The sequence below is a fragment of the Oncorhynchus mykiss genome, chromosome 2 (genome assembly GCF_013265735.2).
Source record: "Oncorhynchus mykiss isolate Arlee chromosome 2, USDA_OmykA_1.1, whole genome shotgun sequence".
Lineage (NCBI taxonomy): Eukaryota > Metazoa > Chordata > Actinopteri > Salmoniformes > Salmonidae > Oncorhynchus > Oncorhynchus mykiss.
The window spans coordinates 15,740,055-15,759,698 of NC_048566.1; the positions used below are offsets into that span (position 1 = coordinate 15,740,055).

Here is a 19,644-nt window from a genome sequence, read left to right on the forward strand (position 1 = left end):
ACAGCAGCATGTGAAATTTATTGTCAATCAGTGTTGCTTCCTAAGTGGACAGTTTGATTTCACAGAAGTGTGATTGACTTGGAGTTACATTGTGTTGTTTAAGTGTTCCCTTTATTTTTTTGAGCAGTGTATATATATTGATTGCAATTATTCCCGAATGAGTGAGCGTTCATGTGCAAAGGATTAGCATTTCAATTGTTATAATTATCAACTTTGTAGTGTCTTTTATCTTTCGCGCCCTTCTCAGTCCCTTTGTCTAACAAGCCGCTATCCTGGTTTAGCCCACTAGGGCACATTCCCCTATCATTTCCTTGTAATCATATCTACTTGTTTGTTTGTGTGTGCATTTCCGTGATTATTTAGTTAGTTAAGAAATAAATGATTGAGACAATTGATGTATGGATGACTCATAGGGAAGACTGGGTTCGTGCAGATAACCAACCATTTACGACGTTTGGAATGAGACTGACGTGAGAATATTCTATTCTGACGTACAGAATAATTCATTAATTAGAAGAATAATTGATCAGATATTAAAATATCTGAAAGTTATATTAGGAAAATTATAACTTTGTAATCTGAATATTTTCTGTAATTCTAAATTATTAATTGGGTTTTAATTATGATTTGGAAACTGAAATATTGTTTTTGTAAACTGACTGATTGATTTGAATAAGTTTTTAGTAAATAAATAACTATATGAGTGGAGCAATTAATGTATTATGGATTGATTGTTGTTATGCTGATTGTGACTGCCCAACAGCTTTAGTAGAAGTTGTGTATAAAGATGTTAACACTGTTGTCACCATGCCCCTGCTGAATGGAGAGTGAATCTGGTCCTAATCTATTTGACCTATATCCCATTGCCAAATTACAATTTGATGATAATGATAATACTCAGGAACTATAGCAGGTTTGTGCTAATGGCACATAGAGCCCATAGGCATTGCCCTTTTAAATCGGGGGATCATGATGCTTGTCCTGGGTCATGTTCATTAGGCACCAAACGGAAGAAATGTTACTTAACCCGGGAGTCACTACCTGGATTTGCCCAACAAGATCATTTTAGTTTCTGCAGATGGTGTTATAGGAATGGAAATAGTTATTTCATGCTGACCAATTTGAGTATGCTCAGTGTCAACATGATAATTGTGTTTAGTACTGATGAAAAATGTACTCCGATTTAGATTGCTGAGAATTTCTTAACGATATTTTAATGTTTATATCATTCCGAATGAAGAATATTTTATGTTAAGGTTAAAAACATATTATTTTCAGGCTACTAAGCAACTATTGATTTATAACCACAGAGAGTTACTCAAGTCGCAAAGAAAACAGTAGCTGCCTCCTCTATTCCAGCACCATTTCAACTTCATAATGTCAACATCATCAAATCATGCTTAGTCTAATATAGTGACAACTAAAAGATACCAAAAATAATTTTGTCCAATCGACATAAGCTAAATATGATGTGGCTGTCCATGGTTCTGATTTGTGAGTGTGTGTGAGTGCCTGTGTGCATGCACGCACATGTTGACTCACCCTACTTGTAGAGAAATGCCAATGCCATCCTCCTCTCTTTCATGTTGATGAAATGGTCTATGACTCTGTCATACAGTACACGCCTTTATTTTTTGTTGTCCTAGGCTACCTGGCTAAAATGCTTGTTCCCTAGCCTGACTTGTTTTCATGGGAAACGATGAGCCAGCTAGTTAACATTAGCCTTCTACATCTAGCTACATATTGAACTTCCATCCTCTCGGGCCAGGGGCACAATGTATGACTTTATGGTTGGATCAGAATCGCTGTTATAATCATTTGCCAGTATGGAGAATTAAGTCAAACCACACGTCCAAATCCTTATCTTCATCCATGGCTAATTTAGGAAAGGGACAATCTTAGCTAGCTAGTCACTGGAGGATAACAACACAACAAGATTCAAATTGTTTCTGTCAATGATATTTGGCTCTGGATGTGACATGATGTGATTGGAGTGCAGCCAAGTCCAAACTGGCTTCCTTGACACATTTTTGGGTGTGCCAGGACCATTCACAGTTGTGCTCACTCAGATTAGCTCAACACCGATTGGCTATGACTTTATACTTGTTTTATCAAGTGAGGGCAAATGCTTGCTGGCTTCCCTTGCATTCGACGCTACACATACAGGGAGGCGCTGTTTCGCTCGTTTCGATGCTTTCTCCAGTGTGATAAATTCCACCTCTTGCGAAATGAAGGACAATTATTTATTTATTTTATTTGCCCATTTTTGGGAGAAGCCTGGCTTCCTTCCATGAAAACACGCCACTGCTGACTCATGGTGGAAAATATCCCTCCTTCTTTTCCCTCCAATCACAAAACAAATATACATGTATTTATGCCCTCTCACAACTCTCATTCTCTATTTCATACCGCTCCAAAAAGACTTAACGGTTTGAAAAGGAAGGACCTTGATTTGACGCTCAAGTGTCGTTTCCTGAACTTGACGTGGCTTTGGAACGACTTTGCGAAACACAGGGAGAGTGGGGTGGTGAAAAGGGGCGAAACAGAGAGAGTGGAAACAGTCCTGTGAAAGAGGACAAGGATATGTCAGTACTCGAAATGGGTTGGTCTTGGGCTCTAGCTTGCTGGTGTGCATTAGTGCTGGTGTCCGCGGCATCTGAAGGTTTGTAGCATACGAGTTTTTTTTGTGCATGTTTTATGTACTGGTTTGTTTATGGCTCACCTCCTGTTTGTGCATGGTCTGTTAGAAGTGCACAGAAGAGGCCATTTTTATGCCCTATCGAGATCATGAAGAAAAACATTATTTGTTGGACGTGATACATTCCATTCCACCAGTTTAGTGTGGAACAACTTTGTCCAAGTCTACTAACAGTCAAACTATTATTTTAGGTATAACAAACATCTAGACTAAATAATTCACACCATGTTAATTAAAGGTGCAATATGCTGAATTGGCCCCGCAATTTCCTAGTTGCTAAAATTCTAATAGTTAGCCTAATTTCAGTTTGTGACAAAACAAGCAATGTGTAGTGTAGAGAATCATTGTACCATCTAAACCGCTATGAAATTCCTTTTCAATAACCAAAATATTTGTATTTTAAGCTGTTTGAAGCTGGTATACAAAACCAGAAGCAAAAATGTAACTTAATAAATTGGAATGATAGAAATAGCGCACATAGAACAGATCTTCTGCTTCTTAGACTTGCTTTCAATGAGAATAACATAAGTCATATTTCTATGTGAAATCTAGGTGGTGGACAACAGTACTGACATTACATGGTCAGAGTGTGATGCTTATGTAACCAGTGGGCGTGTGTGCTGGTCTCTTGTGTTTTTATGTCTGTGTTTACATTCTCTCATCCCTTCCATAGATAGGCCTGGCATGTTACAGCGAGAGGCCTCCTTTGACCTAGAGGAGCTCCTGCAAGGTTAGTGTGTGTGTGTGTGTGTGTGTGTGTGTGTGTGTGTGTGTGTGTGTGTGTGTGTGTGTGTGTGTGTGTGTGTGTGTGTGTGTGTGTGTGTGTGTGTGTGTGTGTTTCAATGCCTTCACAGTGCTGTGTGTATATGTCTTCCAGGGGCGAGTCAGCTAGAGCCTGATATAACCCAGAGGGAGGTGGACTTTGGGGGACTCTGGGAACCCATAGGTGAGTGTGTTCTAACTGTAACCCATAGGAGAGGTGGGTTTGTTCTATCCAGCCTATTCACAGATCTGTCAGTGTTAATGAAAGAAAGGAGACGAGAGAAGGAAAGTATTCCAAAGTATTTGGGACACATCCTCTCCTATGCCCATGCCATTCTGCCATGTAATTAATACAGTGTAGGCACATGACATGTTATTAGTGTATGGCTGTCAGTATTAACTCCTGTCTGTCACTGTGTAGAGTTTCCTGTCATGGAGCAGAGAGAGGTCACCCATGAACATATGAAGCCTTACCTGCTCAAAGTCCTCAAGGAGAGAGGTGGGTGGCGATGCCTTCCCTGATGGTATACTTCATATCACACAGCCAATGGAGTATGACGTGTGTGTTGTATCCTGTGTGAGGGAGGTACAGTAACAGAAGTGTGTGTTCTCAGCGGGCTCCAGGGCAGCTGACGTAGACATCACCCAGAGGGAGATCACCCTGCACCTGGACACAGACTTTACACCTGGAGGTCGGCCGATGGCTGGGCCTCGCTCGTTTGGGGATTCCCACCCCAGTGTCCTCTTCCCCCCCGGTCAGCCATCCCCTGACAACCTCCAGGCCATCTGTCTCCATAGCAGCCGTCGTCCCCGGTACCCTGCCTACTCCTTACCCCAGACAGGCTTTGGCTACCTTCATCGTCAAGGTGACGCCGTCAACCGGATAGAGTCCTGGTACAGCGCATGTTGCCATAGGAACGGGACACAGCAGGTCCAGGAAGTGACGCTGTGCTGCGTTACACAGGCGGTGAGTGTTTCTGTGGCAACATTTGATTCTGTCCTGTTCCATTCTGTCCTGTCGTGTTCAGTTCTGGTCCGTTCACTCCTATTGTACCAACAGAACCGCCTTCTATGTGCACAGATGTAGTATCGATGAGGACAGACGATGTCTAGGGGAGATGAGACGGTAGTAGTGATGAGGATGTCTAGGGAAAATAAGGAAAAGGGGGATACCTATACATTCAACTGAAATGTGTCTTCTGCATTTAACCCAACCCGAGACAGTAGTAGTGAAGACAGAGGATGCATAGGGAAGATGAGACTCAGCAGAAGGAAAGCCCATACAGACACAACAGATAAGCCTTGGCGTTTATCTGTATAGCTGTGTAGAGGGGAAGGTGTTCATGAGTCAGGCCCTTGAGGGCTTAAAGCTTTACCTTCACCATTTTAGGACTTGTTTTATATCTATTTTTCATGTGTGAATTGATGTTTGTATATGTCACTTACAGTGGGAACAGACCCTGTCCACATTCTGTAGTGACGAGTTCTCCGTGAAGACTCGCCACCACCACTGCTGCAAGAAGGAGGGCGGGGACAGACTGAGCTGTTTCCATAGGGAAAGCCCAAACCCCACCTACCTGCCGACCACCCAGGGGGAAGGCTCCTCCCCCATACCTGAACCTGGCTTCACCTTTAACCCCAACACTTGTCACAAGTAAGGAGAGAGAGAGACCGGTTTACTTTAGGTTTAGGGTAGGGCTGTTTTGGTGACGGTATTACGTGACTGTTTAGTCACAATAACTAGGCTTCTCCAAAACTGCGCTCTGATGGTGCTGATGATCATTTGTAGAGTACCAAACTTGCTAACAGTCAGTTGCTAATGTGCTGGTACTCAGCACCTTACTGTCTCTCTGATCACTCTGACATCAATAGAAATGTAATTGAAAATCTAATCAAACACTTCATGTTGCGCAACATTTCTATAGGCTATGCAATCGACAAAACAATTTTTATGGCCTCTTTTAAAAAGAGGATCCCATTAGCTTTCTATTGACTAGGCCTACTATATTTATTTCTCAACTTTCCAAATATTAAGCACATTGCTTTGATTTACAACAGGAGTATAGCCTACCTGGCTGGGATGAAAATTAACTATGGGAAAGCTCCCCTATTCCAATAGGTGCATGATAATGGTCCATTCTAAATCATAACACATTTCACACCCATTATTTAGTATGTGTAAAGACCAGATTAAAATAGTCTGATTAGTGACAATATTATCGCTTGTGAATGATCTATTATCACTTAATGGCAAGAAACGGCACGTGCCTTTTTTAGTCCTACTTTTTCAAATCGCATGTCATGTAGCCTAGCCCATAGGCCTATAACCCCTGGGACACGGTAAGAGAGCACATAGCCCATAGGCCTATAACCCCTGGGACACGGTAAGAGAGCACATAGCCCATAGGCCTATAACCCCTGGGACACGGTAAGAGAGCACATAGCCCATAGGCCTATAATCCCTGGGACACGGTAAGAGAGCACATAGCCCATAGGCCTATAACCCATGGGACACGGTAAGAGAGCACATAGCCCATAGGCCTATAACCCCTGGGACACGGTAAGAGAGCACATAGCCCATAGGCCTATAACCCATGGGACACGGTAAGAGAGCACATAGCCCATAGGCCTACAACCCCTGGGACACGGTAAGAGAGCACATAGCCCATAGGCCTATAACCCCTGGGACACGGTAAGAGAGCACATAGCCCATAGGCCTATAACCCCTGGGACACGGTAAGAGAGCACATAGCCCATAGGCCTATAACCCCTGGGACACGGTAAGAGAGCACATAGCCCATAGGCCTATAACCCCTGGGACACGGTAAGAGAGCACATAGCCCATAGGCCTATAACCCCTGGGACACGGTAAGAGAGCACATAGCCCATAGGACTATAACCCCTGGAACACGGTAAGAGAGCACATAGCCCATAGGCCTATAACCCCTGGGACACGGTAAGAGAGCACATAGCCCATAGGCCTATAACCCCTGGGACATGGTAAGAGAGCACATAGCCCATAGGCCTATATGTTTTGATAAGGGTTGTATCATAACTAACGTGGCCAAATAACTCCAAACACAGCCTGCAGACCTAGAACCCCTGGGACACGGTAAGAGAGCACATAGCCTACAGACCTAGAACCCCTGGGACACGGTAAGAGAGCACATAGCCTACAGACCTAGAACCCCTGGGACACGGTAAGAGAGCACATAGCCTACAGACCTAGAACCCCTGGGACACGGTAAGAGAGCACATAGCCTACAGACCTAGAACCCCTGGGACACGGTAAGAGAGCACATAGCCTACAGACCTAGAATCTCTGGGACATGGTAAGAGAGCACATAGCCTACAGGCCTAGAACCCCTGGGACACGGTAAGAGAGCACATAGCCTACAGGCCTAGAACCCCTGGGACACGGTAAGAGAGCACATAGCCTACAGACCTAGAACCTCTGGGACACGGTAAGAGAGCGCATAGCCTACAGACCTAGAACCCCTGGGACACGGTAAGAGAGCACATAACCTACAGAGCCTAATGAAACATGTGTTCTTATAAACTCAGTCAGTGCGCAGTTGCGTGTGAAAACAGAGTTTTGACTGGCCATTATATAAAAGAGGATCCCAGCTTTCTTGTGCTGATATATTTGTCGGTGTAGCCTAACTGGCATACATAGGCAGTGTGTGAGTTTCATATTTGGGGAAGATATGTTTCACAGTAAAAATGCACCTTTTATAATAAAGCATAATGCTGTTTCTTATGTAAAATAGCCTACTATTGGAAATGTGAGTAGATTGGATGGTCATAATTTAGGCTAATAATAGAACTCAATCATTGTTCGCAAAAAAAATACCATTCAATGCATGGCTGAGCGTGTATAGCATAGACTAGAGTATGGCTAGGCTGTATCAGATAGGCCTACGTTTATTCTTTGAACGGGAAAAATGTCGTTTTATGAACACATTTCATGCATTTCTACTACACTATATATGACTGGAGACATTAGCAGAATATGTTTTTTAATAGGACAAGTTAAAGGGTAGCCTACTCTGTTGACAGTGGCAACAATTTCAATAAAAAAACGACACTGTCTATATAATAGGCCTACGAGAAGGGCACAAATAGAATATGACGTCCATCTAAACTGGAAGAGGTGGGCCATTCTAATCAAAAGTAATTCCACACATATTAGTAGGCTATATGTAAAGATCAGATTCAATTAAGAAGAGTCTGATGGGTGAGAATATTATCAAGTGCTTGTCAAATTGTGAATGATGAAGTGTGTGCAGCCTGCGCGAGAAACGGAGCAGAGCACATGCCTTTCCTGCTTTTTTCTAAAGCATCATCAGTCGCATCATGCAGCCTTAGAACCTATTTAATATCAGAACCTTTAGCAGAACATTTGCATGACGGGTATGACGCTACAAGCTTGGCACACTTGTATTTGGGGAGTTTCTCCCATTCTTCTCTGCAGATCCTCTCAAGCTCTGTCAGGTTGAATGGGGAGTGTTGACCGCACAGCTATTTTCAGGTCTCAACAGAGATGTTCGATCGGCCACCACCATGCCACCACCATGCTTCACCATAGGGATGGTGCCAGGTTTCTTCCAGACGTGACACTTTGGTTTCATCAGACCAGAGAATCTTGTTTCTCATGATCTGAGATTCCTTTAGGTGCCTTTTGGCAAACTCCAAGCGGAATGTCATGTGCCTTTTACTGAGGAGTAACTTCTGTCTGGCCTCTCCTCCGTAAAGGCCTGTTTGGTGGAGTACTGCAGAGACGGGAGAACCTTCCAGAAGGACAACCATCCCCACAGAGGAACTCTGGAGTTCTGTCAGAGTAACCATCGGGTTCTTGGGCACTTCCCTGACCAAGGCCGTTCTCCCCTGATTGCTTAGTTTGCCCGGATGGCCAGCTCTAGGAGTCTTGGTGGTTCCAAACTTCTTCCATTTAAGAATGATGGAGCCCACTGTGTTCTTGGGGACCTTCAATGCTGCAGAAATGTTTTGGTACCCTTCCCCAGATCTGTCCCTCGACACAACCCTGTCTCAGAGCTCTATGGACAATACCTTCGACCCTTCGACCCTTCAATACCTTCGGTTTTTGCTCTGACGTGCACTGCCAACTGTGGGACCTTATATAAACAGGTGTGTGCCTTTCCAAATCATATCCAATCAAATTAATTTACCATAGGTGGGATTCCAAGTTGTAGAAACATCTCAAGGATGATCAATGGAAACAGGAAGCACCAGAGCTCAATTTACAAAAAAAAAAATTAGCTTTCTGAATATGGGGTATTGTTTGTAGATTGAGAATTTGTTTTCTTTAATCCATTTTAGAATAAGGCTGTAACGTAACAAAATGTGGAAAAAGTCACCTGTGCTGAATACTTTCCGAATTCACTGTAGGAGGACCTGCTTCTTTGTTAATGAAAAAACAGCTGCATGTGTGCACTTTCTTGGAAATCCTTCAGAGAAAATATCCTTTCTATTTTATTTCAGCTATGTTCATTGTGTTCTTTATACTATAAAATAATGCCACGATATTCTAAGACAATCTTGCCTGCTAAATGTACTAGTGTAAGCACACAGCCATATGGCATAGTCTGATCAGTGACTGACATAAGGACAACTGAGTTCATCTACGCTACTCTGTTCATCTTAGACTACATTTTCTTCATATCATGTTTCTTTAGACCTGTCTAAAATAATGGGATTTATTGTGACGGTGTAGGCCAGGTATTCCCAAACTGGGGTACGCATTGCCGTCGTGAGTACGCCAAATAAGTGTGATTCACATTTTTTACATTTGTTTTATAATACTTTTTTTTCTCTTCACGTTTTCAAACAGTCCAACTATATTTTTCTTGCTTTAGTAGCCTCGTTTCACTGCCAAAAATAAAATTAAACCAACTAGTGTTCAGCGAAATAACAACACAATGTCAAATACAGGTAGCCTAGTCAAATATTTAACATCCAATCACGTTAACCGTTACTCTCTCATGGGAATTCCACTAACGGTCCATATGTAGCCAAACGTAGCTGCTGCTTATTCCTTTTGCTCGAAAATTGATTAAAAAAAGAAATAATTAAAGGGACACATACCAGCTCTACTGGTAGTACTGCTACTACCAGCAGTACTACACCTGCACCTGTTGACAACACAAGTTGTTCTGCTTCCATAGAGACACATACCAGCTCTACTGGTAGTACTGCTACTACCAGCAGTACTACACCTGCACCTGTTGACAACACAAGTTGTTCTGCTTCCATAGAGACACATACCAGCTCTACTGGTAGTACTGCTACTGCCAGCAGTACTACACCTGCACCTGTTGACAACACAAGTTGTTCTGTGTCCATAGAGACACATACCAGCTCTACTGGTAGTACTGCTACTGCCAGCAGTACTACACCTGCACCTGTTGACAACACAAGTTGTTCTGCTTCCATAGAGACACATACCAGCTCTACTGGTAGTACTGCTACTACCAGCAGTACTACACCTGCACCTGTTGACAACACAAGTTGTTCTGCGTCCATAGAGACACATACCAGCTCTACTGGTAGTACTGCTACTACCAGCAGTACTACACCTGCACCTGTTGACAACACAAGTTGTTCTGCTTCCATAGAGACACATACCAGCTCTACTGGTAGTACTGCTACTACCAGCAGTACTACACCTGCACCTGTTGACAACACAAGTTGTTCTGCTTCCATAGAGACACATACCAGCTCTACTGGTAGTACTGCTACTACCAGCAGTACTACACCTGCACCTGTTGACAACACAAGTTGTTCTGCTTCCATAGAGACACATACCAGCTCTACTGGTAGTACTGCTACTACCAGCAGTACTACACCTGCACCTGTTGACAACACAAGTTGTTCTGCTTCCATAGAGACACATACCAGCTCTACTGGTAGTACTGCTACTACCAGCAGTACTACACCTGCACCTGTTGACAACACAAGTTGTTCTGCTTCCATAGAGACACATACCAGCTCTACTGGTAGTACTGCTACTACCAGCAGTACTACACCTGCACCTGTTGACAACACAAGTTGTTCTGCGTCCATAGAGACACATACCAGCTCTACTGGTAGTACTGCTACTACCAGCAGTACTACACCTGCACCTGTTGACAACACAAGTTGTTCTGCTTCCATAGAGACACATACCAGCTCTACTGGTAGTACTGCTACTACCAGCAGTACTACACCTGCACCTGTTGACAACACAAGTTGTTCTGCTTCCACGAACACATCTAATGCTAGCATCAGTAATTCTACATTTGTTGTTAGCCCACCTATCATGGACACTGACAGCTGTGAATTTGATGCAGCCGAAGAGCTACTGCCCCCTTACTCGGGAAAGCACCGAACAACAGACAGGGACGTTGGACCATCGAAGAGGAGCAAATATGATGAGAACTACATTGATTTGAGGTTCACTTATATTGGGAGTAGTGCCTTTCCTCAGCCACAGTGTGTTATATCTGCAAAAGTACTATCTCACAACTCAATGAAACTTTACCTCTTGCACAGACATTTAGAAACAAAATAAGAGAATTAAGATGACTTTCGAGTAGTAAGACATGTATAAAAGCAACAGATGGCATTAATAAGAAGGAGCTAGAAGCGTCTTATATGGTGAGCTACCGAGTGGCTAGGACAGGCAAGCCCCATACTATTGTGGAGGACTTAATTCTGCTGCCGCGGATATGGCTGGGACAATGCTGGGGGAAAAGGCCAAAATTATACAGACAATGCCTTCATCAAACACTGTTTCACGATGCATCAGTGACATGGCAGGGGATGTTTTGAAATGACTGCTTCACATACAAGCCAGTGAATTCTATGCGTTACAGCTGGATGAGTCAACAGACATGATGGGCCTGGCACAGCTCCTGGTATATGTCCATTACGTTTATGGGGCGTCAATTAAGGAAGACATCCTCTTCTGCAAACCACTGGAAATCAGGACAACAGGAGAGGATATTTTTTAAGTACTGGACAGCTTTGTGACATAAAATGGACTTTGGTGGTCAAGATGTGTTGGTATCTGTTCTGATGGCGCAAAAGCCATGACAGGGAGACATAGTGGAGTGGTAACGCGCGTGCAAGCAGTTGCTCCTGACGCCACTTGGGTACACTGCAGCATCCACCAAGAGGCTCTTGCTGCCAAGGGAATGCCTGACAGCTTGAAAGATGTTTTGGACACCACAGTGAAAATTGTTAACTTTGTTAAAGAAAGGCCCTTGAATTCTTGTGTATTTTCTGCACTGTGCAATGAAATGGGCAGCGACCATGTAACACTTTTACAAAATACAGAAGTGCGCTGGTTATCAAGAGGCAAAGTATTGTCACGTTTTTTAAACGTGTGTGTGTGTGTGAATGTCTGAAGGGGTACGGGACTATAAAAAGTTTGGGAACCGCCGGTGTAGGCTATATTAAATGGATTTATTATATTTTCAAATGTAGATGTCCTAAGGTCTGCATCAGTGGCTTTTAGACTATGCGTGGAAGTCAGGAGATGCTCGACGTGTTTATGTAGGCCTAATTAACTGTCAATTACTGTGAGACTGACCGTGGCATCAGTGGCTTGTAGGCTATGTGTGGAAGTCAGGAGATGCTAAATGTGTTCATGTAGGCCTAATCAACTTTCAATTACTGTCAAGTTATTTGCATGACAATCACCGGCAGACAACATTTCATGACCTCCACAGCCCTCGTTTAGGGGTAACTGTAAAGTTCAAATTGTCCTTTTTTATGGCAACTAATGACTACATGTATTGTGTCCTTTCCTCCCAGGTCCCAGCCCGGTCCGCGTACTATCAGAGGGGAGAAGCACAAGAAGAGCCCCCAAGCTACTCCCAGAGTCTCTGACATCAGCTTCCCCCCTGGACGCCCCACTTTCGACAACATCAAATTGGTCTGCCGTCTACGCAAGCACCGCCCTCTCTACACCCCCAAGTGCCTGCCACGTACAGGCTTTGGCTGGCTGGCCCGCCAATCAAAGGCCGTGAACCGCCTGGAGAGAGGGTTCAAACACTGCTGTAAGGGACAGGAGGACGTGCTACCCTGTGCTGAGGGAAAGGTAAGGAGCAGTGTGTGTGTGTGGGCTATGTGCTATGGCCTGCCTACCTGCACTTGTCAACATGGGAAAAGTAAGGATACAATTCATACCTATGCTGAAGAAGGCTACTAAACTGAAACATCTGTATAAATGATCCTCTATACAGTGAAAAATAAAAGTTTTTTTCATCTCTCTCCTCTCAGTGGCGTGAGGTGCTTGACAGGTTCTGTGAGGAAGAGCAGAAGGGGAGACCTCACAACTCCTCCTGTTGTGATGTGGGAGAAGGTGAGGACAGGTATACCTGTTTCTCCTCCCGCGCCCCTCATCCAGACTATGACCAAAAGCTTGACTCTGCCTCTGCCGCACCACAGACCCACACCCTCGGACACATCTGTGAAACATACAAGATCATCAAGAAGAAGTAAGTGTGTGTGTGTGTGTGTGTGTGTGTGTGTGTTTTTAATTTGACCTTTTTCCTCCTCAGTCACATTTTTATGCTGCCCAGCCTGATTGTTTATCTTTCTGGGTGACAGAACCAGAGCTTTCAGAAAGGGTACATTTCACTGTAGTAGATGGTGACTGTAGCTATGTTTCCATCCAGTTGGTGACAGAACCAGAACTTTCAGAAAGGGTACATTTCACTGTAGTAGATGGTGACTGTAGCTATGTTTCCATCCAGTTGGTGACAGAACCAGACCTTTCAGAAAGGGTACATTTCACTGTAGTAGATGGTAACAGTAGCTATGTTTCCATCCAGTTGGTGACAGATTTTAAATATTGCCATTTTTCCACAAGTGGTGTGTTTCCACCAAACTGACTTGTTGCTGATTTTTGTAGTGCACACAATTTTTTTTTCTTCTCCATTTTCCTGAATAAAAATCTAAAGTTCAGTGTGTTTCCATCATATTTCCAACTCTACTGATAGATTTGTCACAAACGGTTGTTATAAATAGTAAATGTGCCAACTCTGGTCTTGGCACATTCGCTCGAGCCAACAACTAGCAGATACAGTGTGAGTAAGCTAGTCTACATGATGAGATTTATTATGGATAACAGCCACCAATATTTACATTTTTGTCAAATGGCAGTCAAGCATCAATCATCATGTCACCAGAAAAAAACCCTTAATATTTATTGGAAAGGAACATCAAGCTCATCACTGTGCACTTTCACTACCCTGTGAAGTTGATCATTTATTTAATCTGTAGCCTAATAAACTGTATAGTTTCCTGAGTCGTAGTGGAAGGACCACACCACTACAAGATTACTTTGCTATGATGGTTATTATATCAATATTTGCACATAAAGCTGTTTCCACCGCCATTTCTCACATAATACATTTTACGGACACAAAACGATCCCACCATGTCAAACGAACAGTTATCTGTTGGCATTTATAACATTTCACTGAAACCTCCTGTTTCCATTCCAGTTGTTGTGGTTTTGTTTTATACGGTATGACCTTACTCGCAGTAAAACTGTGGATGGAAACGTGGTTAATGACATTATAATTCCAGATTTGCATTGTATCAAAGACCTTTACCAAAAGTTAAAAAACAATAGTATACAATAACTTTCACAAGTATCTTATTACAGCAGCTAGTTTAATCCAGGAGCATTTGTACATATCTGTCTAACAAAGCCCTTTGACTGATTTGGTTTGATTATCGAGTAAAACAAAGATGTAGTTTACTGAGATGATCTTGCAATCTGCTCTCTCAGCTTCCCTGTAGCTCTCCCTGTCCAGAACTTAGTGGGCCAATGCTGCCCCCTGCCAGCAGACCAGAGAACTGCATGTGTTCAGATACAGGTGAGTTCGACACTTAATAATACAGGTTCACACAGACAACCCCATATCTCATATTAACCAGGTTGTCCCAATGGGATAAAATGAACATGATTGGCCATCAAGTGTCTACAGGATCTAAGATTGAAAGTTATATTGTAGGTCTAAGGATATAGCAGGCTTTTTGATATTGTTGTTTTCATAATTTCTCTCTTTGACTGTGAACCCAGCTAGTGACGCTGGCAGAGAGCCGCTGTTCTGCAGAGAAGCCCTCCTCCCCTGCTGTCTTCCAGAAATGCTGCCCTCCCTCCTCTCAGGACGCCCCTAAGTGCCTCTCCGGCCTGCTCATGAATGCCATCACCAAGGCAACCAAGTCCCCACGCCTTAGAAAGAGGAAATGCCCCCTCGCCTGATTTTTGTTTATGTTGATAACTTTTCACGTTTCACTCTGATGGCAGTGGGCCAATCTGAATTGGCAGTCAGGGGATTTGTGCAGTAGTCACTACATGACCATGATAGAATTGGCTAATACAGAAGAACTGTTGAGCAATTGCATGATTTAGTCAAACAGGAGTTAGGGTGTGGGTAAGAGTAAGCAGAATTTATAGTTAGAAAGTTACATTTATTCCATATTTTCTAGCATGGCCAGATGACAACTAATTAATGTATGGTATCCGAGTGCACATAATATTTCAGTATTACTGTCAGTGTCTGTCATTAAGAGGGTGTTATAATGATAGAACACCTGGAGAGCTGATATATCTGCTTTACGAATGAAATCACCATTTGTATGACCACTTATTTTTATACTCATGTTTCAGATTTGTTAGTTGTATTTTCTTATAGCTAGTGAACTGCTAGTCCAGTTCTCCTGTTCTAGCATTTGAAATAAATCTGTATATTTTCAAAATGTTTCCTGTGCCATGTCGTAATCATTTTGGAGTGAAGCACTGCCAGTTATTGTAATTTGACATTATCTGACACATGAACAACATTGAAATGATTATTTGAACAAACTGAAATGTTGATGGAAGTGGACTTTATGTTATAGTGACTGTGTGACTTATCCACTAAGTTAGTGTAGTAGAACTTGCATTAATAGAGACAGACAGGGTCCTCACTAGCTGTCACAGCCACAGAGTTTAGCCCAAAGCCTGGCAGATGGCGATATTGAGTGGTTTCATCTCACCGTCCAAAGGCATTGTATGAAGCCGGTTATATACACTTGTATCCCCGGTGGACCGGTTCTTACATGAAACATTCTCCATTCAGGCTGCAAAGGCATCGATTTCCTCAATTTGATTTAGTGGCGAGAAGGCAGAAAAATATGGGGAAACTATGTGCTTTCTTTATGAAACACTATTTTCCACCACCATGCTAGAGTGGCTAAGAATGTTAGTCCCAGATGTTGCATATTGCGTTCAGCCAGTCAGGTTGCAGAAGTCTGTACACCCCACCCATAGCAGTGTTGGAGGATGTTTCTGGTTTTCTGGTACACAGTATTTTTTAAACTAACTTCTGTTTCCCCTGAAAAACATAAGTGGGGACTCCGCTCTGGCCTCTTTCTATGCCTGCTATGTTAGTTTACCCCTGGCTGAACTGGGAGGGCAACGTCAGGGAAGAGCGCGCTTGTTTGAAATGGAAAAGCGTTGCAGTAGCTTTTGATAAAGAACATCAACACGAAGATTGTGGAGATTGTGACAGCCGGCTAAATGGCATCCCTTGAATGCAAGAACAAGATGTATGTCAGGACAAGTGCAGTATTATCATAAGGAGATGTATATTTGGAATACGGAGGAGGAATGGAGGGAAAAGAGAGGCAGAGGAGGTCTAAGAGAGAGGAAGGAAGAGGCTGAGCTTGAGTTGGTTACAAATGGTGGAAAAAAGGGAGATTTGTTAGTATAGAGACAAAGTAGAATCTCAATTCAACAGCTCAGACACAAGAGGTATGTGGCAGGGTCTACAGTCAATCACGGATTACAAAAAGAAAACCAGCCCCGTCACGGACCAGGATGTCTTGCTCCCAGGCAGACTAAATAACTTTTTTGCCCGCTTTGAGGACAATACAGTGCCACTGACACGGCCCGCAACTAAAACATGCGGACTCTCCTTCACTGCAGCCGACGTGAGGAAAACATTTAAACGTGTCAACCCTCGCAAGGCTGCAGGCCCAGACGGCATCCCCAGCCGCGCCCTCAGAGCATGCGCAGACCAGCTGAAGAAAAGCAGGCCCAAACCATGATGCTGCCACCACCATGTTTGACAGTGGGTATGGTGTGTTCAGGGTGATGAGCTGTGTTGCTTTTATGCCAAACATAACGTTTTGCATTGTTGCCAAAAAGTTCAATTTTGGTTTCATCTGACCAGAGCACCTTCTTCCACATGTTTGGTGTGTCTCCCAGGTGGCTTGTGGCAAACTTTAAACGACACTTTTTATGGATATCTTTAAGAATTGGCTTTCTTCTTGCCACTCTTCCATAAAGGCCAGATTTGTGCAATATACGACTGATTGTTGTCCTATGGACAGAGTCTCCCACCTCAGCTGTAGATCTCTGCAGTTCATCCAGAGTGATCATGGGCCTCCTGGCTGCATCTCTGATCAGTCTTCTCCTTGTATGAGCTGAAAGTTTAGAGGGACGGCCAGGTCTTGGTAGATTTGCAGTGGTCTGATACTCCTTCCATTTCAATATTATCGCTTGCACAGTGCTCCTTGGGATGTTTAAAGCTTGGGAAATCTTTTTGTATCCAAATCCGGCTTTAAACTTCTTCACAACAGTATCTCGGACCTGCCTGGTGTGTTCCTTGTTCTTCATGATGCTCTCTGTGCTTATAACGGACCTCTGAGACTATCACAGTGCAGGTGCATTTATACGGAGACTTGATTACACACAGGTGGATTGTATTTATCATCATTAGTCATTTAGGTCAACATTGGATCATTCAGAGATCCTCACTGAACTTCTGGAGAGAGTTTGCTGCACTGAAAGTAAAGGGGCTGAATAATTTTGCATGCCCAATTTTTCAGTTTTTGATTTGTTAAAAAAGTTTGAAATATCCAATAAATGTCGTTCCACTTCATGATTGTGTCCCACTTGTTGTTGATTCTTCACAAAAAAATACAGTTTTATATCTTTATGTTTGAAGCCTGAAATGTGGCAAAAGGTCGCAAAGTTCAAGGGGGCCGAATACTTTCGCAAGGCACTGCACAACGCATCACCGGGGGCAAACTACCTGCCCTCCAGGACACCTACACCACCCGATGTCACAGGAAGGCCATAAAGATCATCAAGGACAACAACCACCCGAGCCACTGCCTGTTCACCCCGCTATCATCCAGAAGGCGAGATCAGTACAGGTGCATCAAAGCTGGGACCGAGAGACTGAAAAACAGCTTCTATCTCAAGGCCATCAGACTGTTAAACAGCCACCACTAACATTGAGTGGCTGCTGCCAACACACTGACTCAACTCCAGCCACTTTAATAATGGGAATTGATGGGAAATGATGTAAAATATATCACCAGCCACTTTAAACAATGCTACCTAATATAATGTTTACATACCCTACATTATTCATCTCATATGTATATGTATACACTGTACTCTATATCATCTACTGCATCTTTATGTAATACATGTATCACTAGCCACTTTAACTATGCCACTTTGTTTACATACTCATCTCATATGTATATACTGCACTCAATACCATCTACTGTATCTTGCCCATGCCGCTCTGTACCATCACTCATTCATATATCTTTATGTACATATTCTTTATCCCCTTACACTTGTGTCTATAAGGTAGTAATTGGAATTGGAGTTGTTAGCTAGATTACTTGTTGGTTATTACTGCATTGTCGGAACAAGAAGCACAAGCATTTCGTTACACTCGCATTAACATCTGCTAACCATGTGTATGTGACAAATAAAATTTGATTTGATTTGATTTAAAGAAGAATTGTAGAAAGTGTAAGCAGATTGCGCTAAAGACAGGAGGAGAAATGGAAATGAATGAGGTTGAAGTATCGGAGGTGGTAGGTGTGGTGAAGTTCTCGGAGCCCGAGGGTCAGGATAAAGAGGAGTGTGACAGTAGGAGTGACGTTTTGGGAAAAACTGGACCCCTGCCTTTTGGCTGATCCATTTGTGATTTCAGGCTGGGATAAAATAGAGATGGGTGCTGTGGAATCGGTGAGGGTAACCAGAAGTGGTCTTGTGATAATTGTTTGTGTTTCTGCTGGTCAGAGGGAGAAGGCACACCACATTAAACGAATGGGGGCAAGAAATGTGAATTGTTTTGCTCTCAAGAAAATGCCACCATTGAAAGAATTGATTACTGGGTTAACAGTAAATGTAAAAGTTGACCAACTGAAGGGGAAGATTCCCGGTGTTTGTGATGCTTGTCATTTGGTGCGACACAGACAACATGGCAAGTGGTGAAACAGAAGAGTCATTGTCTGTTCTTTTGAGTTTTGATGTTAAGTCTTTGCCCAACAATGTGATGTGAGGATATTTAAGTTATCCTGTATGAGATTTTGTGCCAAATACATTACGTTGTTACAGGTGTCAAGCTTTTGGGCATGTGGCAGCAGTGTGTTGGAGGGAAGTTCCTAGTTGTGAGAAGTGTGCAGAAGGGCATGAGACAAAGGAATGTGTAGAATTGGGGAAGGTAGTGGTATGTGTTAGTTGTAGGGATGCCTATGGGGCTGAGGATAAAAAATGTCCAGTGCAAGAGAGGAAGGTTGAGGTTTCCAGGGTTAGAGTAGTGCAGGAGTTGCCATATGCTGAGGCAGTGAAGAAAGTATAGTAAGATGAGTCAAGAGGAGGGATCATGAGAGGGGTGGTGTGAGTTGTAGATCTGTACCAGTACAGAGGGATATGCCAACAAGTGATATACATTTCAGGAAGATTGGATTTTGGGCATTTATAGCAATGGTTATCAACTGTACTGCAGGGATGGAACCTAAGTCGTAAAAAAATGAGGTTGTGGTGGCAACTGCAGAGAGGTATTTGGGTGTGCGGGCTTGACATCGGAAGAATTACTGGATGTGTTAAGGTTGTTGGCCTGAGGTAGGACTAAATAGATTTAAATAGTGGAGTAGGGTGGTGTTAATTTTATTCAATTTTTTGTAGTGTTAGATGGTAGGATATTTGTTTATTTATTTTTTCAAGGAAAGTCTGGTAGGTGGCGGTAATGCAAGTTTATTGGATGCCAACCGCCGTTAAAAGTAATCGAAGAAGAGCGCAAATTGCATTAGCAACTCTATTATGATGGTGGAAAATGGTGTTTCATAAAGAAAGTATGCATATTATCTCT

General features: G+C 43.0%; 1 protein-coding gene across 1 annotated transcript; it reads left to right on the forward strand.

Annotated features, from left to right (window-relative positions):
• Window positions 1-2,275: 2,275 nt before the first annotated feature.
• On the forward strand, window positions 2,276-15,241 carry ecm1b (extracellular matrix protein 1b). The gene is made up of 10 exons (XM_021621383.2): window positions 2,276-2,662; window positions 3,372-3,428; window positions 3,576-3,644; window positions 3,882-3,959; window positions 4,075-4,427; window positions 4,909-5,114; window positions 12,278-12,563; window positions 12,746-12,963; window positions 14,265-14,352; window positions 14,559-15,241. The coding sequence occupies exons 1-10, from the start codon at window positions 2,584-2,586 to the stop codon at window positions 14,739-14,741; spliced, it is 1,617 nt and encodes a 538-aa protein (XP_021477058.2). The 5' UTR covers window positions 2,276-2,583; the 3' UTR covers window positions 14,742-15,241.
• Window positions 15,242-19,644: the final 4,403 nt, after the last annotated feature.